General features: G+C 35.7%; 1 protein-coding gene across 3 annotated transcripts in view; it reads right to left on the reverse strand.

The window, feature by feature from the left end:
- LOC145296708 (putative methyltransferase NSUN7) overlaps positions 1 to 22,285 on the reverse strand; it is a 76,852-nt gene that overhangs the window by 14,062 nt on the left and 40,505 nt on the right. For all 3 annotated transcript variants that reach the window (XM_080142685.1, XM_080142686.1, XM_080142687.1), the window contains exons 3-6: positions 21,969 to 22,027; positions 13,280 to 13,563; positions 7,098 to 7,281; positions 2,331 to 2,544 (exon numbers count right to left, since the gene is read on the reverse strand). In XM_080142685.1, coding sequence (XP_079998811.1) covers positions 2,331 to 2,544; positions 7,098 to 7,281; positions 13,280 to 13,563; positions 21,969 to 22,027 — 741 coding nt within the window. The remainder of the gene's footprint in view (positions 1 to 2,330; positions 2,545 to 7,097; positions 7,282 to 13,279; positions 13,564 to 21,968; positions 22,028 to 22,285) is intronic.

Below are 22,285 nucleotides of genomic sequence, written 5' to 3' on the forward strand. Positions count from 1 at the left end.
GCAATAAAGCATTTGAGAAGAGTTGATATTCCATAAAACAAAACGATTAAACCAAAACCCAGAATAAATATTTCAAGATATCAAGAATTGTAGCAGGAAATATTTTTTTCAAAATAAGCCGAAAAGGGTTGCTATGCTGTAAAACAACCAAGCTTAACGAATATATACAAGTATAAGACAATGGCAGAATCGTTAGAAAATTACCCCCAAACTGTAGTGGAATATGGCCGTAAATGAATAGTAATATTTAATGCTAGTAAGACTAAGCTGCTCTCCTTTAATAATTACTGTTAGAAAGTTCAGAATGCAAGGGCGATAACTGCTAGATGTTCCAATCACGCGATTATTTTGACCAATGAAATTGCATTGTTTCAGTTGCTGCGGAGGATTCAGGAATTGGCGGGAATATTGTGTTTCTTAAAACAGATTTCCATTCCGTGTCGAGCAAAGCAGACGCGTGGTGTCTCGCTCCGTGCCAAAACTACAAGGCAGGGTTATATTCTATTTGTTATCTCCGCTCACTTAAATGCGGATACAAGCCTGAGGCAAATATGCTTATGGACTAATTACATTCATCATCATTACCGTAGGAGGGCATCCTTTATTATGGAACATCGATCGCAATGTGCGTTGTTCTTACTTGACCAGTCTGGAAGGAATTCAGTAACCCTCAACCACTTCTACGAGCGGCCGAATTCAACCAGCATCTTCAAAGAAGAAAACTACCTACACCTTTCGAGGCATAAACTACCCGCCATTTGGCCGAAGCTAAAGAGGTGCACTCTTTTGCAAATATAGACTCATTTTACCTTTCTTGTAGATAAAATATTCTTGGAATTTAAGGTGAGCCTTTGTTGCTTTTCTGAATGTCTTTTTCATTCTGCCAAAGGCAAAAACGAGTAAGAGAAATTCTTACATTACAAAAAGCCCCCCCCCCAACCACCGATATCCATAACAAATAAAGCCCTATCTGAGAATATTTCCTTCAAATTCATCACCTAAACATTCACAGATAACATGAACTGGAACAAATACGTTGAGGACATTGCGAAGACTGCTGCAAGGAAGGTGGCTCCCTCTATCGTGCTAGAAAACGACTCATACCTGAGAATATCTTGTAACTCTACAAAGTCACCATTCGCCCAGGCATAGAGCATTGTTGCCACATTTGGACTGGTGCATCTACCACTAGTCTTTCCCTCGTGGAAACGGAATGCCTTCTCATGAACTCATTGCAATAGTGCCCCCATCCGACGTGCATATCTCCAACGAACGCGCTTAGCAACAAAATCACACCCCTTCACTGTTGAGGTCCCTAAATACCAGAATGCTTTCTACTCTAATAGTTCATTCCATCGGAGTGCTAGACTTTGGAACTCCCTTGCTACTACCTGCTTCTCTGACTGTACTGATATGCAGAAGTTTAAATGTAACGTAAATCAACATCTTGTTCATCTTTCATAGGCATGGTTCCAAATAGTAGTCTCTTACGTCCAAGTGGCGATATGCCTTGTTAGGTGTGAATGTGAGTAAAATATGAATCTTAAATATCGCACCCTTCTCTGACGTGATCCCCGATTTCTCGAATCTCTTTCAAATACCGCTCCTTTCTCCGATATCTCGAACCTATTTTGTAATACCGCTTCCTTCTTTGGCGTTATCCTCGATCTCTCGAATCTCTTTCGAATACCGCTTCCTTCTCTGACATGATCCCCGGTCTGCGTACATCTTTTTATAATCCTTTTATTTCTTCCTGGTTGTAACATCATCCGGCACACGGCTCGTTTATTTTCATACTCTCTTACACAAGAACCTGGCGCATAACATTTAGAAGTAAACTGAGAAGGTTTGATATGCCGTAAAATCCAATACATATACCGGTGACAATCGCAATAGCGGGTTGAACCGGCATCCATCTAAGTAGGTAGTATCAAAGGAATATTAAATTCATAAGCGATCTCAAGTCGAATGTATATTCCGGTCGGGGAAGATGACGACGTCAGGTTTTGCAGTTTTTGTAACGAGGTGTCGACATCCTCCCACATACAGCACCTAGTATTCCCAAATAGTTACCCAACTGGTAATGACCTGATTCAACATTGCTTAACTTCCATGATCTAACGAAAACCGTTATGTTAACGTGATTATGTCGTAATACAAAACAATCAAACCAAACACTATGGATAAATATTTAAAAATATAAAGACGTTTAAGCATATTTCTTTTTCTTCGGCATTAAATAACACAAAAAAGATTGATATGCCATAAAACTAAAACAAAACAAAAAAACAAACCTAACTAAACTCATCTATCACAGATTTAAAAGATACTTTTAGCATCGAGTTCTTCCATTCTTTTTTGCAGCGATCGTAGCTTTTGTGGGCTGTTGTCATTCGTCAGGCCCCAGATGCGACATTTTAAGTTGGCGAGAAGGCTGGAAATATGTGCCGTCATCAAACCGGAACCAACATTTACATGCATGACGTCATAGTCGTCTTTGATAAGCGGCGTTATTGAATGCGGCGCAATGCAGCTGGACTTGTCCTGAGAAATGAAAGAAAAAAAATGAACTTTTTTTTTTTTTTTACATAGGCATCACCACATTATCAAGGCCCAGAGGCCACTCAAGGATAAGGGTTAAAGAGTGTACAGTAGAAATTGGACAATATAGTAATCATTAGTAATGAAAATTTGGTAAATTTGATAACTTATATGGAACGGCTCATCAAGAACTTATTTACTTTAGACTTGAACACAACCATATTGTAGTCAGCCGGAAAGCAGGAAAACGGAAGACAATTCCACAGGCGTGCAGTTCTAAGAAAGAAGCTCTGTTCATGGAATCTACGTTTAGGTTTAGGCACAGATAAAGAGTGGGGGGATTATTGATAGTGTTTACAGCTAGACGAGTGTTTCTTGTGAAAGTTTGGCGAGGGGGGACCATAGATTGAAGCTCAGTCGAACACTTTCCATGAAAATAACGATACATCAGAGACAAACTCGCAACATCTCTTCTGTGAGATAGAGGTTGCAAGGAGGAGAAAAGGACATCTCCTACGAGGCTACGAAGTCTATTTTGAACTCTATCAAGGCAGGACAAGTCCTTTCTAGCAGCTCCTGCCCAGATGTGGCAACAGTATTCCATCCTTGGACGTACCTGGCTCTTATATAGATAGAGAATAGCATCAGCAGTGAGATATTTACCGGATCGATAGAAAGATCCCACCATTTTTCCAGCGGCCTTGGCAACAGATTTGATGTACGTGTTCCATTTAAGATCAGGAGTAATGGTCAAGCCCAGAAGCTTGTCAAAACTTGAGGCCTCCTGAAGACGAGAGCCATTCATTTCAATTGATGCCAAATGTGGATTAGAATGTTGATGATGTAAAGAGAGAAGCTTGGTTTTAGATGCATTAAAAGTAACCAGCCACTCCTTTCCCCATTGTACTACGTGCTCAAGATCAGAGGAGAGAGAATTGGAGAGAACTTGGTCGTTTACTGTCTTAGATGTGCTACCATAAATGGTAGTGTCGTCAGCATAAATGTCTACAAATGATGTAAGGATGTGATTTGGAAGATCATTAATGTAGATCAGGAAAAGAGTTGGGTCCAGGATGGACCCCTGAGGGACACCGGCATTAATACTGTGAGCTTCTGATTTTTGCCCCTCAACTACTACTCTTATGAACCTATCAGAAAGAAATGATTTAATAATTGAGAAGACTTTTCCAGCTATACCATAGCTAGCGATCTTATGAAGTAAACCTTTATGCCATACCCTATCAAAGGCTTTAGATATGTCAAGAGCAATTGCCCTAGAAAGATTGCCATCGTCGAGAGATTTGCTAATCCTATGCGATATAACTGTAAGCACATCTGCTGTAGATCTAGCAGAACGGAAACCATATTGTGTGTCACTAAGAAGGTTATTTTTGTTGAGATGGTTGATTACTTCTGTATTTAACACAGATTCTAGCAACTTACTCATGACGCACAGGAGACTTATTGGCCTGTACTGAGAGGGGGATGAGCGATCACCTGAATTCTTAAATACAGGGCATACTGATGAGATTTTCCAGGGAGATGGGAAACTATTCTCCTTAAGACAACGTTTAAACAGTTTTGTAAGTATGGGCGCTAGTTCAGGTTGAAGTTTTTTGAGTACTATAATTGGAATACCGTCAGGGCCAGTTGCTTTACTGGAATCAAGGTTTTTGATTAGCTTGGCAACATCACGTACAGATATATAACTAAAGCAAAAAAAAAAAGAATAGATGGTAATAGAAATAGTTTGAGATTATTTTTCTTATTAACATATCTTGTATGTAGGAGATTGTAATATAATTTTCAACGCTATTGATAATATTTACTCATTTATTTTTTATTATCGTTACTGATCATCCTTTCAAGATTACATCTTTTCAAATATAAAAGAAACGAAAGTTCGCAGACACGAGGAAGGGGACTTATTTGTAAATCAGATCATTCAATCCAATCAAATCGCAGAACGCTTGTTGCTATAAAGGAGAAAGGTCCTCCAGGAGATTTAAGGTGAAAAATGAGAAAAACAAAATGCAGTCGAAAACAATGAGCGGGAATCCAGCACGGTAAGAAATGTCGTAAAAGACAAATAGAAACGAAAATTATCACTTCTGATGAAGGGACAGGCATCACATATTTTCGCAGTAATTTCAGCGAATGATTTATCGGGATTTTCTTAATTATATGTGGTATGGAAGACATTGTAAGAAGAAGAAAAATCATCGCAGATGAAAGTTTTATACGAGCTTGTATATCTAAAAAAGAAAAGAAAGGAAAGAAAGAGAAGGAAGTATCTTGCAAATAACTTGTATTTTCGGGAATTTATCTAGGAATATCCTTCTTTTAACGGTTCTTAATTTTTTCGTTTTTTTAGTTCTTTTCGGTGCTAAAAATGATGGCATGAGACATCTCACGTATGCTGTTGCATTGAAAGCGGATGTAGCAGTGACCGGGTTCGCTTGTCGGAGTATCACATTAAAAGAGGAAAGTAAAAAGACAATAAATAAATAATCGCTCACATGGAATTCAGTTCAGATTTTAAAAGGTAGCCTGTGATTGGTTGTTTTTCATTCTAACACAGGGAACATAGCTAACGTCTCCATAATAATTCCAATAATAGATAGTACTAAGTGTGAAAATAAGGACAGAAAGTAAAAAGAAACACGACTAATGAGACTGAAGGCGAAAGAAAAGAAATAAAGAAATAATATTTTGTTGACATTCTCAATATTATTTTTTAGTTAGAAAGTGAGGAACTAAGGTAGAAGAAAAAAGAAAAAGGAAAAAAGAAGCAGATGAGGAAAAGAAAATATTAAGGGGAAATGTAAGGGAAGAAAAAAAAAACTTAAAAAAGAAAGAAAAAAGAAAAACGGAACACGTCAAGGAAGGAAAGAAAGAATAAGCAAATAAAAACGCTTAAAATAAGGAAAGAAAAAAAAGAAGAACCATGGAAGACAAAGGGGGCTTAATCAAATTGATCTTCGTTCTACCACACTGGCCAGTTAGGTAAGAGAGAAAAATATAGCGAAAGAGAGAGAAATAGATCAAGTATTTTTTCACATCTACTCGCTGTTCGTAAACAGACATTTTTATTTATTGTCCGACTCTTCCTCTGAACCAAGTGACGTCATAACAATTTTTATTAATTTAGTCTAGCAATTCTCACTTCAGATTACCCCAGTTGACTATCATTTGATATTATTCTCAACTGATAATTTTATATACTAGTGGGTCTACACGTTCGGTATCGAACGGTGGCTTCGTGGTGCATCATTTTAATAATATTTTCCAAAGGTGTGATACTACAGACATGCTTGATTGTGTTCGAAAATGAGCAATAATAAAAACTGTAACAAAAAGAGGAAAATGACGATCAGCAGAATAAAATGATAGAAAATAAGGGTAGTAGAGAAATAAAGGGGAATGAGATGGTGAACCAAAGCACACAAAGGCCATCAGTGTGATGATGACTGGAACAAAAGACCGGACGTGGAGGCCAATCTATTCGTAAGATAGTTTACGAACAGTTTAAGGGTCGAGTTTTATAGCCAGTCTTTAGTAAGGGACAGTTGATGGCAGGTTGAGGCTCAAAGCAGATTGAAGTGCGCTGACATTAACCGACGACAAAGAAACCTCGACTGACAATTTAGATGTGGACGTAAGCGTTCAGAGGATCGATTGTCACACAGACACACACACATTCAGACACACACATTCATATACACACATTCAGACACACACATTCACATACACACTTCTCACACATACATTCACATACACACATTCACACACACATTCACATACGCACATTCACACACACATTTACACACACAATCATGCACACATTCACACGCACACATTCACATTCACACACATATTCACATACACAAAGTACAACAGATATCTACAGAATGCATCGGAGTTTGAGTTTTCTTTAATGAGTTCTCTTGTTTTATTTTTTAGGTGCATTCTCTAATCTTCTCTTCTATAAAAATACAGAAATATATTTTTTTTACTGTTGTTGATGGGCGTAGAGGGCTTCTATTTGGGAGCGTTACTACATGAGATTATATGAGGAGATGAACCTTTCACATTGCATTTACATCTTCATGCTAGTGCAGACAGAAAAGCGAGACACAGGGAGGGAATTCCAATGGAAGAATCTATTGGAGTAAAAAAAACCCCGGTATCTATGGACGTATTCACTGTGCACATTCTCAACAAAGGCCAATGTGAAAGACAACGACACAACCAAAGCGAGAAGAAGAGATGAACAGTAATGGATGACTACAGTTCAAAACGTTGGGATCCACAGTTGTCGAGGGAGGAGTGCATGGCTTCACAACAAAACATGTTCTTAGGAAAATTAAACATTAATATAATAAGTATAAATGGTTATCTTTTATATTTTTATTTACGAGGGACTCATCTCTGATCAAGGCCTGGAGGCCACTCGAGGATAAGGATTAATTCATGTACGGTGGAATCGAGACAACAGCATAGTGATCGTTAGTGCTTCAAATTAAGTAGAGTTTGATTATTTAATTAATTCTTACCTGTAAAATGATTTTACCTTCCTTATAGAGAGGACTTTGCAAAAGATAACTTGTATGTCCAGGTGGCAGGACTATGACGTCATAACAGTGATGATCAATAGCGAACACGTTTCCTTGTTTGACTTGACCAGGCTCGACTTGCATAAATCCGTCGGCGGAAAGATGGTCGATAACGGCATCAATGCTGACAAATAATAAAACACATGTCATAATTTCACGCATTTTGTTTCCGGTTACATGCACATTACAAACTGCTAATATCAAATAAGTAGCAAACAAACGGAAAACTATATTACAAACTAGCAGACTTACCCAATGTTGCCTGGGTTCGAATGATGTATATGCAGTTCACTTTAACAGTTCACTATAACAGTAAACATGACGTAGTCTACTTGATATATTAACCAAACACTAGACGATTTAGAGATGAAGTCAGTATTCCTAATAATGCTGGCTTAAATCAATAGAAGCCAAGCAATAGAAGATAAGGAAATATAAAGGCCTTATGTGTGACATAAAAAGAAAATGAAATCTTAGAAACGTCTGCATCATTCCAGTAATTATAAGTGAGCTTCTGAAAAAGAATTTAAAAAATTACTTGGAAAATATATCCGGTGAACCAAGCGTAAGAGATCTACAAAAATTACGCTTGAAAGGATGATTAACACCTTATAGAGAATAAGTTTGATAGATTAACCACTCCTTAAGCTATTTAAAGAATCTCAGGAAGAAAAGCGATAAGCATACGATTGCAAGATATGAACTATGTCTGAACAGGATTAAACGAAACAACCCATTTAGTACTTCAATTTATAAAAGAACATTATCAGCCAAGGTATTCATTTACTGAGCAATATTCCATGGAAAATCATTGATATAAAGAAGAAACAGTGTTTGATGATGAAGAGAACCTGTAGAACATCTGCATTAATAATAATAGAGAATGATGAGACACCATCTAGAGTTAGTCACAAGCTTCGATAAAAAATATGGGTGAATGCCTGTAATGCCCAGCAGAAACGAAAGGATAGGATAAAAAATTAAGACAAATGCTAATAATCTTAAGCTAGCGCTTAAAAATTAATTTAATGTACAATATATTCGAAAAGAAGCGGTAATGAGGCAACTAGAAACTCATAGGAACGTGTAAATACACTTATATTATAGGTGCACTCACTCTCTAGATTATTTTCGTATTAAGGGTAAGACAGTCATACAAACATACGTTCTTCTTTATCATGCATAGATAGTCGAAGACCCCACAATATTATTGGTAGAATTATTTATAAAAAATAAATATGTCGATGCACCATAGACCTTCCATTCATTTAAAAATGATTAGTTACAAAAAACATAATTTTTTATGGCTCCTTGACATTATGGCTATAATCAGAGTGTGACATCCATAACCAGGACATAAGCGCTATTTGATGACGGAAGCTTTCGCGTAATTATCTCCCTTGAGAACATTTAAAATACGGATAGGCATACAAACAAACAGAGAAAGTGCTGCTTATTAGGTCTAGATAAAGCGAGAGAGAGAGAGAGAGAGAGAGAGAGAGAGCGAGAGAGAGATTAAAAAATAGAGAGGTGTTGAGCACGAAATACATTATTAAAAAACTTCATATATATTTTATGTAAAAAAGGGAAAATATATATTTTTATGGCAAAATTAAAATTGCACGCTAGATTTTGTCAATCTGAGCTATTGTCAGCTGTGCAAATGAGACATTTTTGAAATCGTCTTTTAAAACATACGTAAATTTCTATTTCATGTGCAAAGTATTGTTAAAATGCCCATAGTCTTGTTAGGTCTATATCTATCACGTTCCTACATGTGTATAACCGTTTATATTTTAGGTACACACGTTGGTCTGTCGTTCTATCCCGACATATATTTATTTTTACTTTTGTTCATCACAAAGACAGCATATTGCCACTTGGGCGTATGGGGCCACTATTTGGAACCATGACTATAAGGGACTATATTAGGAGATAATCTTTTCGCATATGCATTTACTTCTGCATGCTAGTACACACAGAGAAGCTAGAAACAGGAAGGGAATTCCAAAGTCTAATAGTCCAAAGTCTGCTAGTCCAAGGAAAGAAGCTATTAGATCAAAATGTTTTTGGTATCTATGGACCTATTTAAAGAAGTAGTGAGATTTTACTGCGATACGAGTTTGTCAGGTTTATGTAGGTCGAGAAGGTACAGATAAAATGAGTTCGTCGGCACCCATCCATATTAAAGTAGTTGTAAAACAAACACATGGATAGGACATTGCAGCGATCGGACAGAGGGTGGAAATATATCAATGATGCTGGCTTAAACTGGGGCGATCAGTAGAAGATAAGAGACTATAAAGGTCTTATGTACGACGTGAAAAAAATGAAATTTTAGAAAGGTTTGCATCATTCCAGCAATTATAGGAGCAACTAAGATTTCTAAAAATAATTTAAAAAATTCCCTATCAAATATACCCGCTGAACCAAGCGTAAAAGATCTACAAAAAATGCGTTTAAAGGTACGGTTAGCATCTTATATAGAAGAAGCCTGATACATTAACCACTCACTAAGCTATTAGAGAATATCAGCAAGATCAGACAGAGGGTAGAAATACATGCTTTTGTGTTGTAGGAGGTCATGTTGGTGATGTTCTCGACGTATGACCAAATGAAGTAATTCAGCGGGTTCAGGTCAGGGGAAGAGGGAGGCCAGTGAGAGAAGGGTACAAAGTCGTAGTACTTCTTAAGCCAAGCCCGAGTCTGTTTGGACCTGTGGGTCTGCCAGCGTATCACTACACACTTCAGCTCATCCAGGTACACTTTGGTGTTGACTTTCAAGCCGACTTCAAAGATGTGAGGTGGCATGATGTGGCCTTCACTTGAAACCACACTAAACACCATATTTGTGACTGAAAACTTTGTTTCCATCACCTTGGGGACGTCCATGTTAACCATGGTAATCAAGTGATGCATTTTGAAAGTGTTGTAATAGTTGTAATAACTTGGATCGGTATAGAGCATGAGTTGTACAGCGGCGCATCTCCGATCTCGATCGTTGAACATTTCAGACATGATAGAAGACTCCTATCGCTCTTGCGATTTGTACACAACTGGCCAGCTAGTAGATGGTCTGCAACAAAAAAATAAACCGTTTTTTTATCAAACAAAAATGGAATCGTATCGTTTTTTCTAAGACAAAAGTTTTATCATTCCACCCTGTACGAATATTATCAGAAAAAAGGGTGGTAAGCGTAGATGACAATTCTGTACTTATGCCATCCAGAAATTCATGAACATTAAACATCTCTATAAAGCCACTATTCGTCAACGCATGAAGTATTTTTGACACATCTGGGCTGGTGCACTAACCTCTCCTTCTGTGACAGAGTGTAAACATGAATTTTAACCTAATAGGTTCTAGACTGCCTACAAAGCCCTAATCTCTCCAACTGAGCCATACTGTTGATGAGGTGTTTTTTTATGTGTTGCATTATTATGGCGACCAGTCTAGAAACATTTCGCCAGTCGCGCAACTGTAATGCCATTCCCGGCTTCATGTAGTGTATTTTGTCTATAGTAACGTCTTTGGAAATTGCCAATAACAGCGCTAACAATTAATAAATAGTTGAATTAGCTAATTTAAAGGTTAATAGATCAGTAGTAAGCAAGTAAAAACTAAATAATGGGATTTGGGGAATGAAACAAGAAAACACGAATTAACAAAGAAAATATATTTATAAACACTTTTACAGAAATGTAAAATATACTTTGAAAGACCAAAGTTTGTTGAGAAGTTTTAAAGTTCTTTGATAAGAAGTACACAAAAGTTCGTTTCAAAGTTCCGTTGTTGGTGTGTGTGTGTGTGTATGCGTGTGTGTGTGTGTGTGTGTGTGTGTGTGTGTGTGTGTGTGCGTGCGTGCGTGTGAGGGGGTAAGTTTACCTTCTAGGTGGCATGTGCTAACTGGCGATAAGGGTTTTCGGTACGTCACATTCCAGTCATCTAGTATGTGCTTGGACAGTCGAGGCGTGTCCTTTTTTGTAGCAGGTGTCTCTAGAACTTTAGATGTCTGCTCATCAAGTCACTAATTTATAAACTTGTAGAATTTCATGCTAGATTGCTAATTCTAAAGTCTGAAACGACTTTTTATTGATTGGAAAATATTTTCAGTTCACATGTTTTCGTGAAAACGTCTTGTTTTTTAAGAATAACGAAAAATCAATACCAATAAAACAGAGAAAGAAAAAGGGTAGCAATTAAAGTATCTACCTTTTAGTATTCGCCCGTAATGTAAAAATTCCAGCCATGAAAGAAATAAAAAGGAAAAAAAAAAAAAACGAGTAATCCGAGCTAGTAAAAAAGAGAAGGCGTAACTTATTATGCTTATTCGTGGCACACATCAATTTCTAATCTAACACATTAGCACAAAAATAAAACTGATTTTGTGAAGATTGAAAACCATCCAGTTGTATTACATTCCGACCAAGAAAGAATAATAATAAAAACCTAACCAAAACGAAAATCGAACAAACATGTTTTAACGTGTTTATCATTGTTGTGAAATTTAATTGCATGTCTTTCTTATAGAGTACCTTTTTGTTTTTGACTTTCCTCGCAGAATTCTTTGCAAAGAATATTTGTTGCACTTTTTAAACCGTTTGTGGAATGGACTTGTCTCGCTTTCAGCAAATTCATGCAATCATACAATTCATACAATCATACAATTGTTTGTTGATGAGAGATTATAATTATGTTTTATTTTTAGTGATCGTTTTTATTTATTATGTAGTGTTTGTTATGTAGTGTTTGATATGTACCTATTTACTATGCCTCCCAACGGGACAGAGTTAGACACCAGGGTCGTTTTTTAACGTGGAGAAAAGGTACAAAAATAAAAATTGTCTCAGTCGTGAAGGATTTCTCCTCCACCGAAAGAGAACAAGAAATGGAAGTGCAGCATATGAAGGACAGATACTACACTTTGATCTTGACCAAAAGGCCAAGGGGTTTTGTGATGTAGTGTTTGTTATGTAGTGGTGATGGGAGAATTCTGACCGGGAAAGGAAGTAAACTAAGAGGTAAGTTGCTATTTAATTGACCGCGGAGTGAAAGAATAAGTAAAAAGTTGAAAGTATGCAAATAATAGAGAAAAGAAAAGAGAGTGAGTCGAGGGAGAATGGGGAGAGGGGTGGGATAGATGGGAGAGAGGAAGGTAAGAGAATAGAAGGGAGAGGGACATAAAGAGGATGACGATTGGAACATGGTCAAACAGAAAAATAATAGAGTGCAGTGATTAGTTGGGAGAGGAAAGAAGAGACAGGAGAGAGTTAATAAAGAGAGAAGAAGAGTGAGGATGAAAAATATAATAGGGGGGATTGTATGCTACATAAGATGAAGTGAATCTCCCCATCCTTCTCTCTCTCTCTCTCTCTCTCTCTCTCTCTCTCCATGATGGAACGAGCATCAACAAATGTTTCCTGCGTATCGACTCTTGATTGGACAAAACTGTCAATCAGAATTTTCATTTAATCAATCGCAGAATCGAGGGTATTTTCTATCAAAAATTCGCGCACATTAGAACACCCCCACCAAAAAACCCAGACAACTTTCCCCTTTTCCTCTAGACTTGAGAGATGTGCGCACGTCACAATCTAGGCATGGGTATTTTGATACAGAAGGGCCCGCAACAAATAGCACACACATGGCGACAGACTGTAGACCCAACAAAACACATACACGCCTCCCAGTGAACGCATGAACTCAGAGATTCACAGACTCACGAATTTCCCCACGAACAAAGCAGATACACATCTACGATATCTACCATATTCATAGACAGGTAAACGCACATGGTGTTAGCTAAAAATAAACAAGTTTATTCATTTTTAACAGGCAAATAGATCTAGAATATAATATATATATATTGAAACAGTTATTAAATGCGGATAATTTTCCTTTTTTTATTACATGTTTAAAAGGAGTGTGCATATTAAGCTTCAGCAATAGGATTTTAGAGTTGATATACCGCGTCTGATCTGATCTAACATCCTCTTATGTAGATAGATATAGTAAGAACATATTATTAATAATAATAATAATAATAATAATAATAATAATAATAATAATAATAATAATAATAATAATCCATTTACATTCAATCAACTCTAGAATTTATTACCTGGTTTTGAGTTGGTTCACCCAAAGGTAGGCCTTCATCTGCGTGCTGATACGATCCTTAAATCGCACCTGTTCAGGTAATAGAGAATCAACCGTGAGCGCGTTTGCGCGGATGCGGTGGCGGGCGAGGCGGGCGCCGATCTTTGTCTGACACGAGTAAATGGCGAGTTTCACCTTGATGATCAGTGGGTCAGTGACGTCACTTCCGGCTCGATTGTCCTCATCCATGCTGTTATTAATCAAATCGTTTAAAATAATCATCACCAGGCAGTGGTGTGGTTCCAGCTGGATTTTGAAAAGTGGAAACGAATTAAATAAAAGAATATATATATATATATATATATATATATATATATATATATATATATATATATATATATATATATATATATATATCCCATAAATGTAAAATATACTCACAATTTGAATGATTATAAACCATTTATTTATAAACATAGGGTAGAAATTGAATAACTTTGAATACAAAAGACAAATGTAATTGAAGAATCATGTTCGCAAATGTTCAAATTGATGACCACACACACACACACACACACACACACACACACACATATATATATATATATATATATATATATATATATATATATATATATTGAGGTGTTTGTAATGTGAAAACGACGTTTTCGTTCTTTTGTTTTCGAACGAAAAAAATCATTAGATTTTAAAATTTAAGACGTGATTATGACGTGAGAAGACCTTTTCTGTGCTTTTTTGTGATTAAATATAATTGTTAGAATTAGATGTGTATATGAAATGAAGTGCGTTTTTTGTCTTTGATTTTTATTTCATATGTATATATTTATATGTGTACGTGATTTTTAGTTTATATGTATATATTTGTATGTGTATGTGTGTATGTACATACTATATATATATATATATATATATATATATATATATATATATATCATATACCTATCATAAACCTAACCTTACGCTTTTATACGTCGATAAATCTTCTAACTACCCCAATTCAATTATAAAATCTATAGTACCATCCGTCTCTAGAAGAATTTCTACGCTCTCAGCCGATAAAAAACCTTTAATCAAAATGCTACTTTCTTCAATAATGCCTTTAGAAATTCAGGATACAATGAAAAGATTCAATATAACCATTATGCTCCACCTGTATGCCGTCTTAAATCTGTAATCACACACAATATGACTCGCAAGAAACCAGTTCAAATAACAAGATCTGCTGCTATCAATAGCAATGGTCCACTCCACAAATATAATCCGAACCAACATGCTAATCGTAATACTTCTAACCCACCCTGTCGCACTAGGAGAAAGAAAAATATTTGGTTTAATCCTCCATTTAGCGTAAATGTTAAAACCAATATACCTTAAGAATTCTTCAATATTGTAGAAAACTCTTTCAAATACCCACACAGATATAGTTCAATTTTTAATAAAAACTCAATAATAATTTATTATTCTACTATGCCTAATTTAGCAGAAAGAATCTTAGCATCTAATAACAAAAAAATTAAATCAGCCCAAAAAATCCCTTTCCCAATCCAACCAAAAAGCAACTGCAATTTTATTAACAAACATCTTTGCCCACTCAATAATGATTGCATCTATAAAGATGTAATATATTCATGCACTATTACAGAGCTCCCACGCAATTCTCCCATAATAGACAATAACATTTTGCCACCAAATTATCCTTCCTCCGACCCTCCCTCTGATATAATTATTAATCCAACAAACGAATCAACCAGCCCTTCTATTTTCAATCATACAACCAGCTATAATAATGATAATAATATTTTTTCATAGCAGCCATCCTAACACTGACAACACTAATTATCCCCTCCAAACCAATCCTGCTACAATCATTGTTCTACCCTCTGTTCATCAAAATGAACAAAATTTAAATTCTCTTCCCAGTATAAATTAACAAATTAATATTAATTCTCGACCCCGAGCTATTAATAAAACATATACATATATTGGTGCTACTTCAAATTTAATAAAGAAAAGAATTTCAAACCACACTTCTTTCAATAACCAAAATTCAAATAATAACCAGGGAACTACTCTAACTATACTGGTTAAAAAGCTTAATTCTGCCAATACCCACTTTTCAATTAAATGGACCATCCTAAAAAAGTTAAGTCTTATACTCCAGGATCTAAGTCTTGTCACCTCTGTACATCTGAAGCTATAACTATAACCACCTCCTCTCAAAGTAGTAATATAATAAACTCTTAAAACGAACTGTAGTTTGTAGATACCGGCCATTCCCTCCCCTTAAATTGTATGTAAGTATGTATGTATGTATGTATTTGTTTAAGTTGTATATGTTTTTTGATATGTGTATATATTTATGCATGCGTGTGTGTGTGTTTGTATATATATATGTATATATATATGTGTGTGTTATTGTATATGTATACATATATTATATATATGTATATGCGTGTGTGTATGTAAGTACATGTATGTGTGCATTTGTGCGTCTGTATGTATGTATATGTATGTGTATGTGTGTATATATATGTATATGTATGTGTATATATGTATATATAGGTTTTTAAAATTTTTTAAAACTTTTTAATTTTCAATTTTTAATTTATTTATTTTCATCTTTTTTTTTTTACTTATTCACTTTTTTTTACTCTTCTTAATATAATAGACGCTCCATTTCATTAACTTAGCCATTTATTTGTTTATCTGACTCGCGTTTCTTAATTTCATTCTGGGACTTTCACGTGCATATTTAAGTTGACCTAATTATTAACGCTAACTTTCGCGCTTTTTGTCTGGGTCAGTTTGACCTTGCTTTTCAAATTTAAACTTTGACCGTTTTTCCGTTTTTTTTAAACCTTAATTTACTTGATTCCTCCAGCCTTGACAGAGGTGTTTTAAATATTCTCTCCAGTGCTTTTTCTGTGCACATTTGAACTTTTCTTTTAATGATTTGGAACTCATTCCATTTGTGATTTTTTCCAAGGAATTCTGCCTTTTGGATCATTTTGGACCATTTGGAACTTACCTGTTGGATTGGAAATTTTTAATTCGACCGTGTTTGGATTTTACCATTATTGGATTTTTTACCCTTCACCGGACTATCCATTCATGTGAAATCTTTTAATCATTTTTCTTTTACCTCCTATTCCCCTTACCTCACCCTTTTTTTTAACCAAGTAAGATTTGTGACTTACTTGTAGTTTCATTAAATACTTTTACATGCAAAATCCGATCCCGCATTTTGCTAATTCCTGCCCTCTAATGAGAAGGAGAGTATTTCTTCGAAATTCCGCGGATTAATGACTATCCACTTATCTTGTGCTTCCTTTTTAAAATTAAATATGTTTTTAACTCTTTTTCAAGATGTCTTTTAACATGTTTTATTAATCATATATATATATATATATATATATATATATATATATACAGCTCACACTGTACATTCTTATTAGCTATACCTTCTAATTCAACCACCCCTCTCCGTTTACGCAATCTCTTTTTCTTATTATACTGAGGAAGGTCGAATAAAGTTTTTCTCACAATATATTTTGTGTTCCTACACGTTACCCAATAAAAATGAATAAAGAAAAAATATACTTTATCACTAATTATTCATACGCACGCATATATATATATATATATATATATATATATATATATATATATATATATATATATACATCTATACATATGTATATATATATCAATATATCTGATGATACATTTAGCACCCTCTGCTACAAAACACCTACTAACCTAAATTCTTGCCTTCAACATTTAAGCAGTTATAAAATAGTCATCGAAAAAAAAGCATTTTTAAAAGCGCTAAACTAACCTGCTCTATTAAAAATCACCTTGAACTAAAAAAAATCCAACAAGTACTTATTAATATGACTATGACAACAGAATATCCATATCATTGTTTTGACACTCGAGTGCATATCCAACACAGACACAGTTAATCAACCAAGAACCACATCACTGTAAGCATATGATATGAACTGGTACACATTCGAGAGTAAAAACAATGAAAATAATATACTGTTGTATTAGCCCTATTTATTAATAACGAATTCTCGAACAAATAAAATCCATGCACAGAACTTAAAACATAAACCCATCCTAATTACAATAACAAACCGCAATCAAATGCAAACCAGCAATTAGAAGAAAAGGCTATAATATATACGAAATATCATACATACATATGTACCCTCAACTGACAACAATAATAAAATTATACTTATCATCTACTTTTTTTTTTACACAGTGATCACCACTTATCAAGGCCCGGAAGCCACTCAGGGATAAGGGTTATTGTAAGTACATTACGTTAGTGTGGAGATTTGATGAAGTGTTTAATTAAGGGGCGGTTCAGTAGGAATTTGTTAACATTGGACTTGAAGACATCCAAGTTGTAGTCCGGAGGGAAGCAGGCAGACGGAACAGAGTTCCATAGGCGTGCAGTTCTAAGAAAGATGCTTTGTTCATGGAATCCGCGTTTTGATTTACGTGAACACCCTCGACAAACCCGACAAGCTGCAAAATCCCACCCCACACTGTAGAGATCCCTAGATGTAAAAGATCTTTCTAGTCCAGTAGTTTCTTCCCCAGAACTGCTAGGCTTTGGAATTCCATTCCAGGTCACTGCTTCCCCAACTGTACTGACATGCATAAGTTCAAGTGCAACGTGAACCAATATCTCACTGCCCTAATCCCTACATAGTACCCCAGTAGATGTTTCCCCTGATAGTAGCCCCCTACACCAAAGTGGCAATGTGCCTTGTTTGGGGTGAAAATGTAATATAAAAAAAGATTAAAAAAAAAGATATAGAGTGGGGGAAATTTTTCACAGTGGATTCAGCTAGACGGGTGTTTTTCGTGAAAGATTGGCGAGGGGGGACCAGAGATTGGAGTTCAGACGAGCACCTGCCATGGAAATAAGGATAAAACAAGGATAGGCTCGCAACGTCTCTTCTGTGGGAGAGAGGTTGCAGGGTAGAGAAAAGGGCATCCCCCACTAAGCCACGAAGTCTATTTTGTACTCTGTCAAGGCAGGATAGGCTGTTTTTAGCAGCTATTGCCCAGATATGGCAACAGTATTCCATCCTTGGACGTACTTGTCTACTATACAAAAATGCATTCCATCCTTGGACGTACTTGTCTACTATACAAAAATGCATTCCATCCTTGGACGTACTTGTCTACTATACAAAAATGCAAGACCAAAGATCTAGTAGTAATGAACAATACTTCTCAACCCTCAAACTATTAGAAAAAAAAACGTCATCTATAGCTTTACATGCCCCATATGAGAGTGTAACTTCTACAATAATCAAATAGTTATGTACGTCGGTTACACAACCATGGCGTAATTAACTATGCATAAACTTGACTCTAGCGCAATCTTCCAACACTTTCCAAAAAGAACAGAACCGCCCCCTTCCGAATATATATATATATATATATATATATATATATATATATATATATATATATATATATATATATACATAAGATGCTTAAACCTACGCTCAACGCGGTTAATTTTAATACAAGCAAACACATCTTAAAATGCTTATCGTAACTCCAATTCCTCCAATTACTGATCCTCGCAACTGGCTCGCCCATGTCCAGACTGGATCTAGCAGCTGCTGAAACCTATCTTCTACTACTGAAAGTTTACACTCTCCGTCTCTCATCAAGACGCCGGTCCGAACCGATGAAAACGTTACAAGTAATACTTATGGGACGTATCAATAATTTTGAATCACACTAAAAAAAAAAAAAAAAAGAAAAAAAAAGAGAAAGTAAAAAATAAAAAGATATAATCAAACAGAATCTTTCTGCTGTCTTTAATAATGTTAATATTTTGATTGCAAAAATTCCCATCTGGACCAAAGTACCGTAGGTTTGCAACAACAGATGCCACATACAAATTTATTATATCTAGACGATAAATCACTATCTTACGTAACTTTAGAACGGTATTTTAGACACATTTAGTCGTCATAATAAAATCCTACATTTCATCCTAGGAGCAACACCATCACAGTCGCGACCATCTTAAGAGGAAGTAGTTCCTATTTTCCCTTTAAATATCAAGTCCTCTTACCGCCCCTAGTCATCACCGGAAGGAATTCTGCACTTTTGACAGATATGGGGTTTCACCCTTTGTAACTTGATCATAAATACATAAACATACCATTGACTACGGAAACAATTATTTTTTATATACTTGTGTTTTCACTTTTTGTCTAGAATGACTACCGACACTGCACACGTTAACTGTTTTTTTTTGTTAGTGCTAAAAAACAAAACAAAAAAACAAGTACCTACATATTAACCGCTTATACAGACACTTAAATACTGTTAACCTTAATTACTGGAACAAATGCGCCTAATTAAACAAATATATATACATAACGTCTTATTTTTGTTTTTGCGTGCACGTCTGGAACACTCGCAGAAAATTTAAAAACAACAATGGTTTGGGAATGTAAACATGCACAATATCCCTACGCTTCAGTATTAATGTAAATGCGGAAACACTTATTTGGTATACAGGGTGACCCCAAAAATAAACAAAAGCTAAATGGAGGCCATCTAGAACATATGCTGTAGAACGGAGAAAAAAAAGGCTAAAAACCCTAGTGTTTTGATGTAATGTTTTGAATATAATAAAGTAGTTATGACCAAATTTTCATTTCATACGGACAAAACACTAAGAAACAGGGCCTAATTAGATTTGGGGCCCGTTTTTTGGGGCCACCCTGTATATTTGTGTTTACCAATTTAGTTTTCTATCTGGAATGATTATCAACACTGCACACACGTTATCTTTTCTGCTATTTTTTTTTATTTTTTCGCCACTGCACAAATCCGTCTATCGTTGTTCCCTTCCCATTTTCTGTCATTCTCTCTAACCCACTCTTTATCATTCGCTTATCCACCCCCCCTCTTGTTTTTTATGTTGTAAAAAATAATAGTGAAATGCATTTATTGGAGCTCTCCCCTTTAAATGTAATACTGTAATCTTACATTTATTGCACTTGAACAACGTCGCGTCGAACAGATAACAATGCCAATCTTGATCCCGGATAATTCCCTTTCGCCCATTGCTTTCACAATAATATGAATAGGAATCATATTGATAATGAAAATAGTCCGAAGAGATTAAAATGTGATAATGTAATTTACATTCATTGATCCCGGACAACTCCAAGTAAACAAAAAATTCTGCGCAGCCAAAATATGTTTTGTTTTTACTCACATTCATTCCTAACAAAGCATATAGCCACTTAGACGTAAGAGGTTACTATTTGGGACCATGCCTAGGAAAGATTAACAAGATGTTGGTTTACAGATTTACACTTCTGCATATCAGTAAGTCAGGGAGGCAGGTAGTAGGAATGGAATTCCAAAGTCTAGCTGTTCGAGGGAAGAAACTATTAGAGTAGAAAGCTTTCTGGCATTTAGGGACCTCAAGAGTGAAGGGGTGAGATCTTATTGCTAAGCGGGTTTGTCAATGGGGCACAAGTGCAGCGAGTTCATCAGAGCACATTGCATTAAAATACTTGTAAAACAGGTACATTGTAGCCAGGAGACAAGAGTTGGAGGTTAGTTGACAAAGTTGGACCTATAAGATTGAGAACTGTTTTATGTACCTTATCCAAAAAGAAGAAGAAGAAGAAGAAGAAGAAGAAGAAGAAGAAGAAGAAATTAGTGGTAAATGCACCAGCCAAGATGTGGCAACAATACATTGGCGAATGGTGGCCTTGTAGAGGTACAGGATACTATCAGGTATTGCATGAGGAATCTTTTCGAGTTAAAATCTGTTCAGATACTCACTTTAAATATCTATACATTATGTAATGAATAATAAGTTTTCGGGTTTACGGCTTTTGGGTGCAAAAAGCGAAACGACGATCCAAAAAACCGGGAAACGAAATGAGAACGTTCTTCATTATTCTAGAAAACGGTACCTCGTTTCGTTTTCCGTTTCGGATCACCGTGTTTCGCTTTTTTTTTACATCAGGAAGTCATAAACCCGAAAACATGTTATTCATTATTTAAAGTAATTTTCACTAAAAATATGTATTTCTCAATAGATTTTAACATAAACAGATTCATGTAAGAATATGAAAAGAAATTTATTTTGATGGCCACACATAAGTTAATTTTTAGCGATTTAGTGACTTTTTCCAGAATCTGTTAAACTCTACTCACTTACCAAATAGAATAATGCTTAATAATAACAATCTCATTGATCCCCAATTGATTTTATAAAAGCAGGGCGCCAATAACATGTTGCTTCGTCCTAACATTAAGGGATTTTTAGTTCTTTCCTACTGCAAGAACTTAGACAACAATGTCGGAAAGTGTGATTGAGAAGTCAGTGCCCCAGAAGAGGGGCACTCTGACCTGTAAAAAAGAGCTTGAGACATCCTGTCGGCATTCTCCGGTAAAGACGCCTCACACGATTAGCAATAAACTCACCCCTTTCTCAAAGAGAGAAGGCAAGGCCTGGGAGGGTGGACTTCCTCGAACTGCACAGAACTATCTGCTACCGCAAAAATCAAGAGGGACCGGATCGTTACAGGAATGGTCTAATCTCTGTTGACTAGGTGGGATTGGAGAATAACATTAAACGCTGTTTTTATTCTGACAGTAATAATAACACTAACCTCCGGGAACTGTGTATAAAATCGACAATGATTCAGCAGGTCGGTGAAAAGTTCCTGATCTGAAAGAAGGAAAGAAAACCATAAGGATTTAACAAGAATAAACAAACTAAATGATTAAAAAAAACTAATCATTTCGTTTTAACGGAGACAAAAGAGGACACAATATGTTTCGGAATGTTTAAATTGTATTTAAGAGACAGTGGCACAACGTATATAAGCGTTGAGTTAAACTAGGTTTTAAGTCTTCTGGATGTTGAAGGTTTGATCCGCTGTACGAACGGCACTAAAAATACAATTACCAATTAATTAAGACTTCT

Source organism: Euprymna scolopes, chromosome 17, assembly GCF_053919585.1.
Source record: "Euprymna scolopes isolate OS-2025 chromosome 17, ASM5391958v1, whole genome shotgun sequence".
NCBI lineage: Eukaryota > Metazoa > Mollusca > Cephalopoda > Sepiida > Sepiolidae > Euprymna > Euprymna scolopes.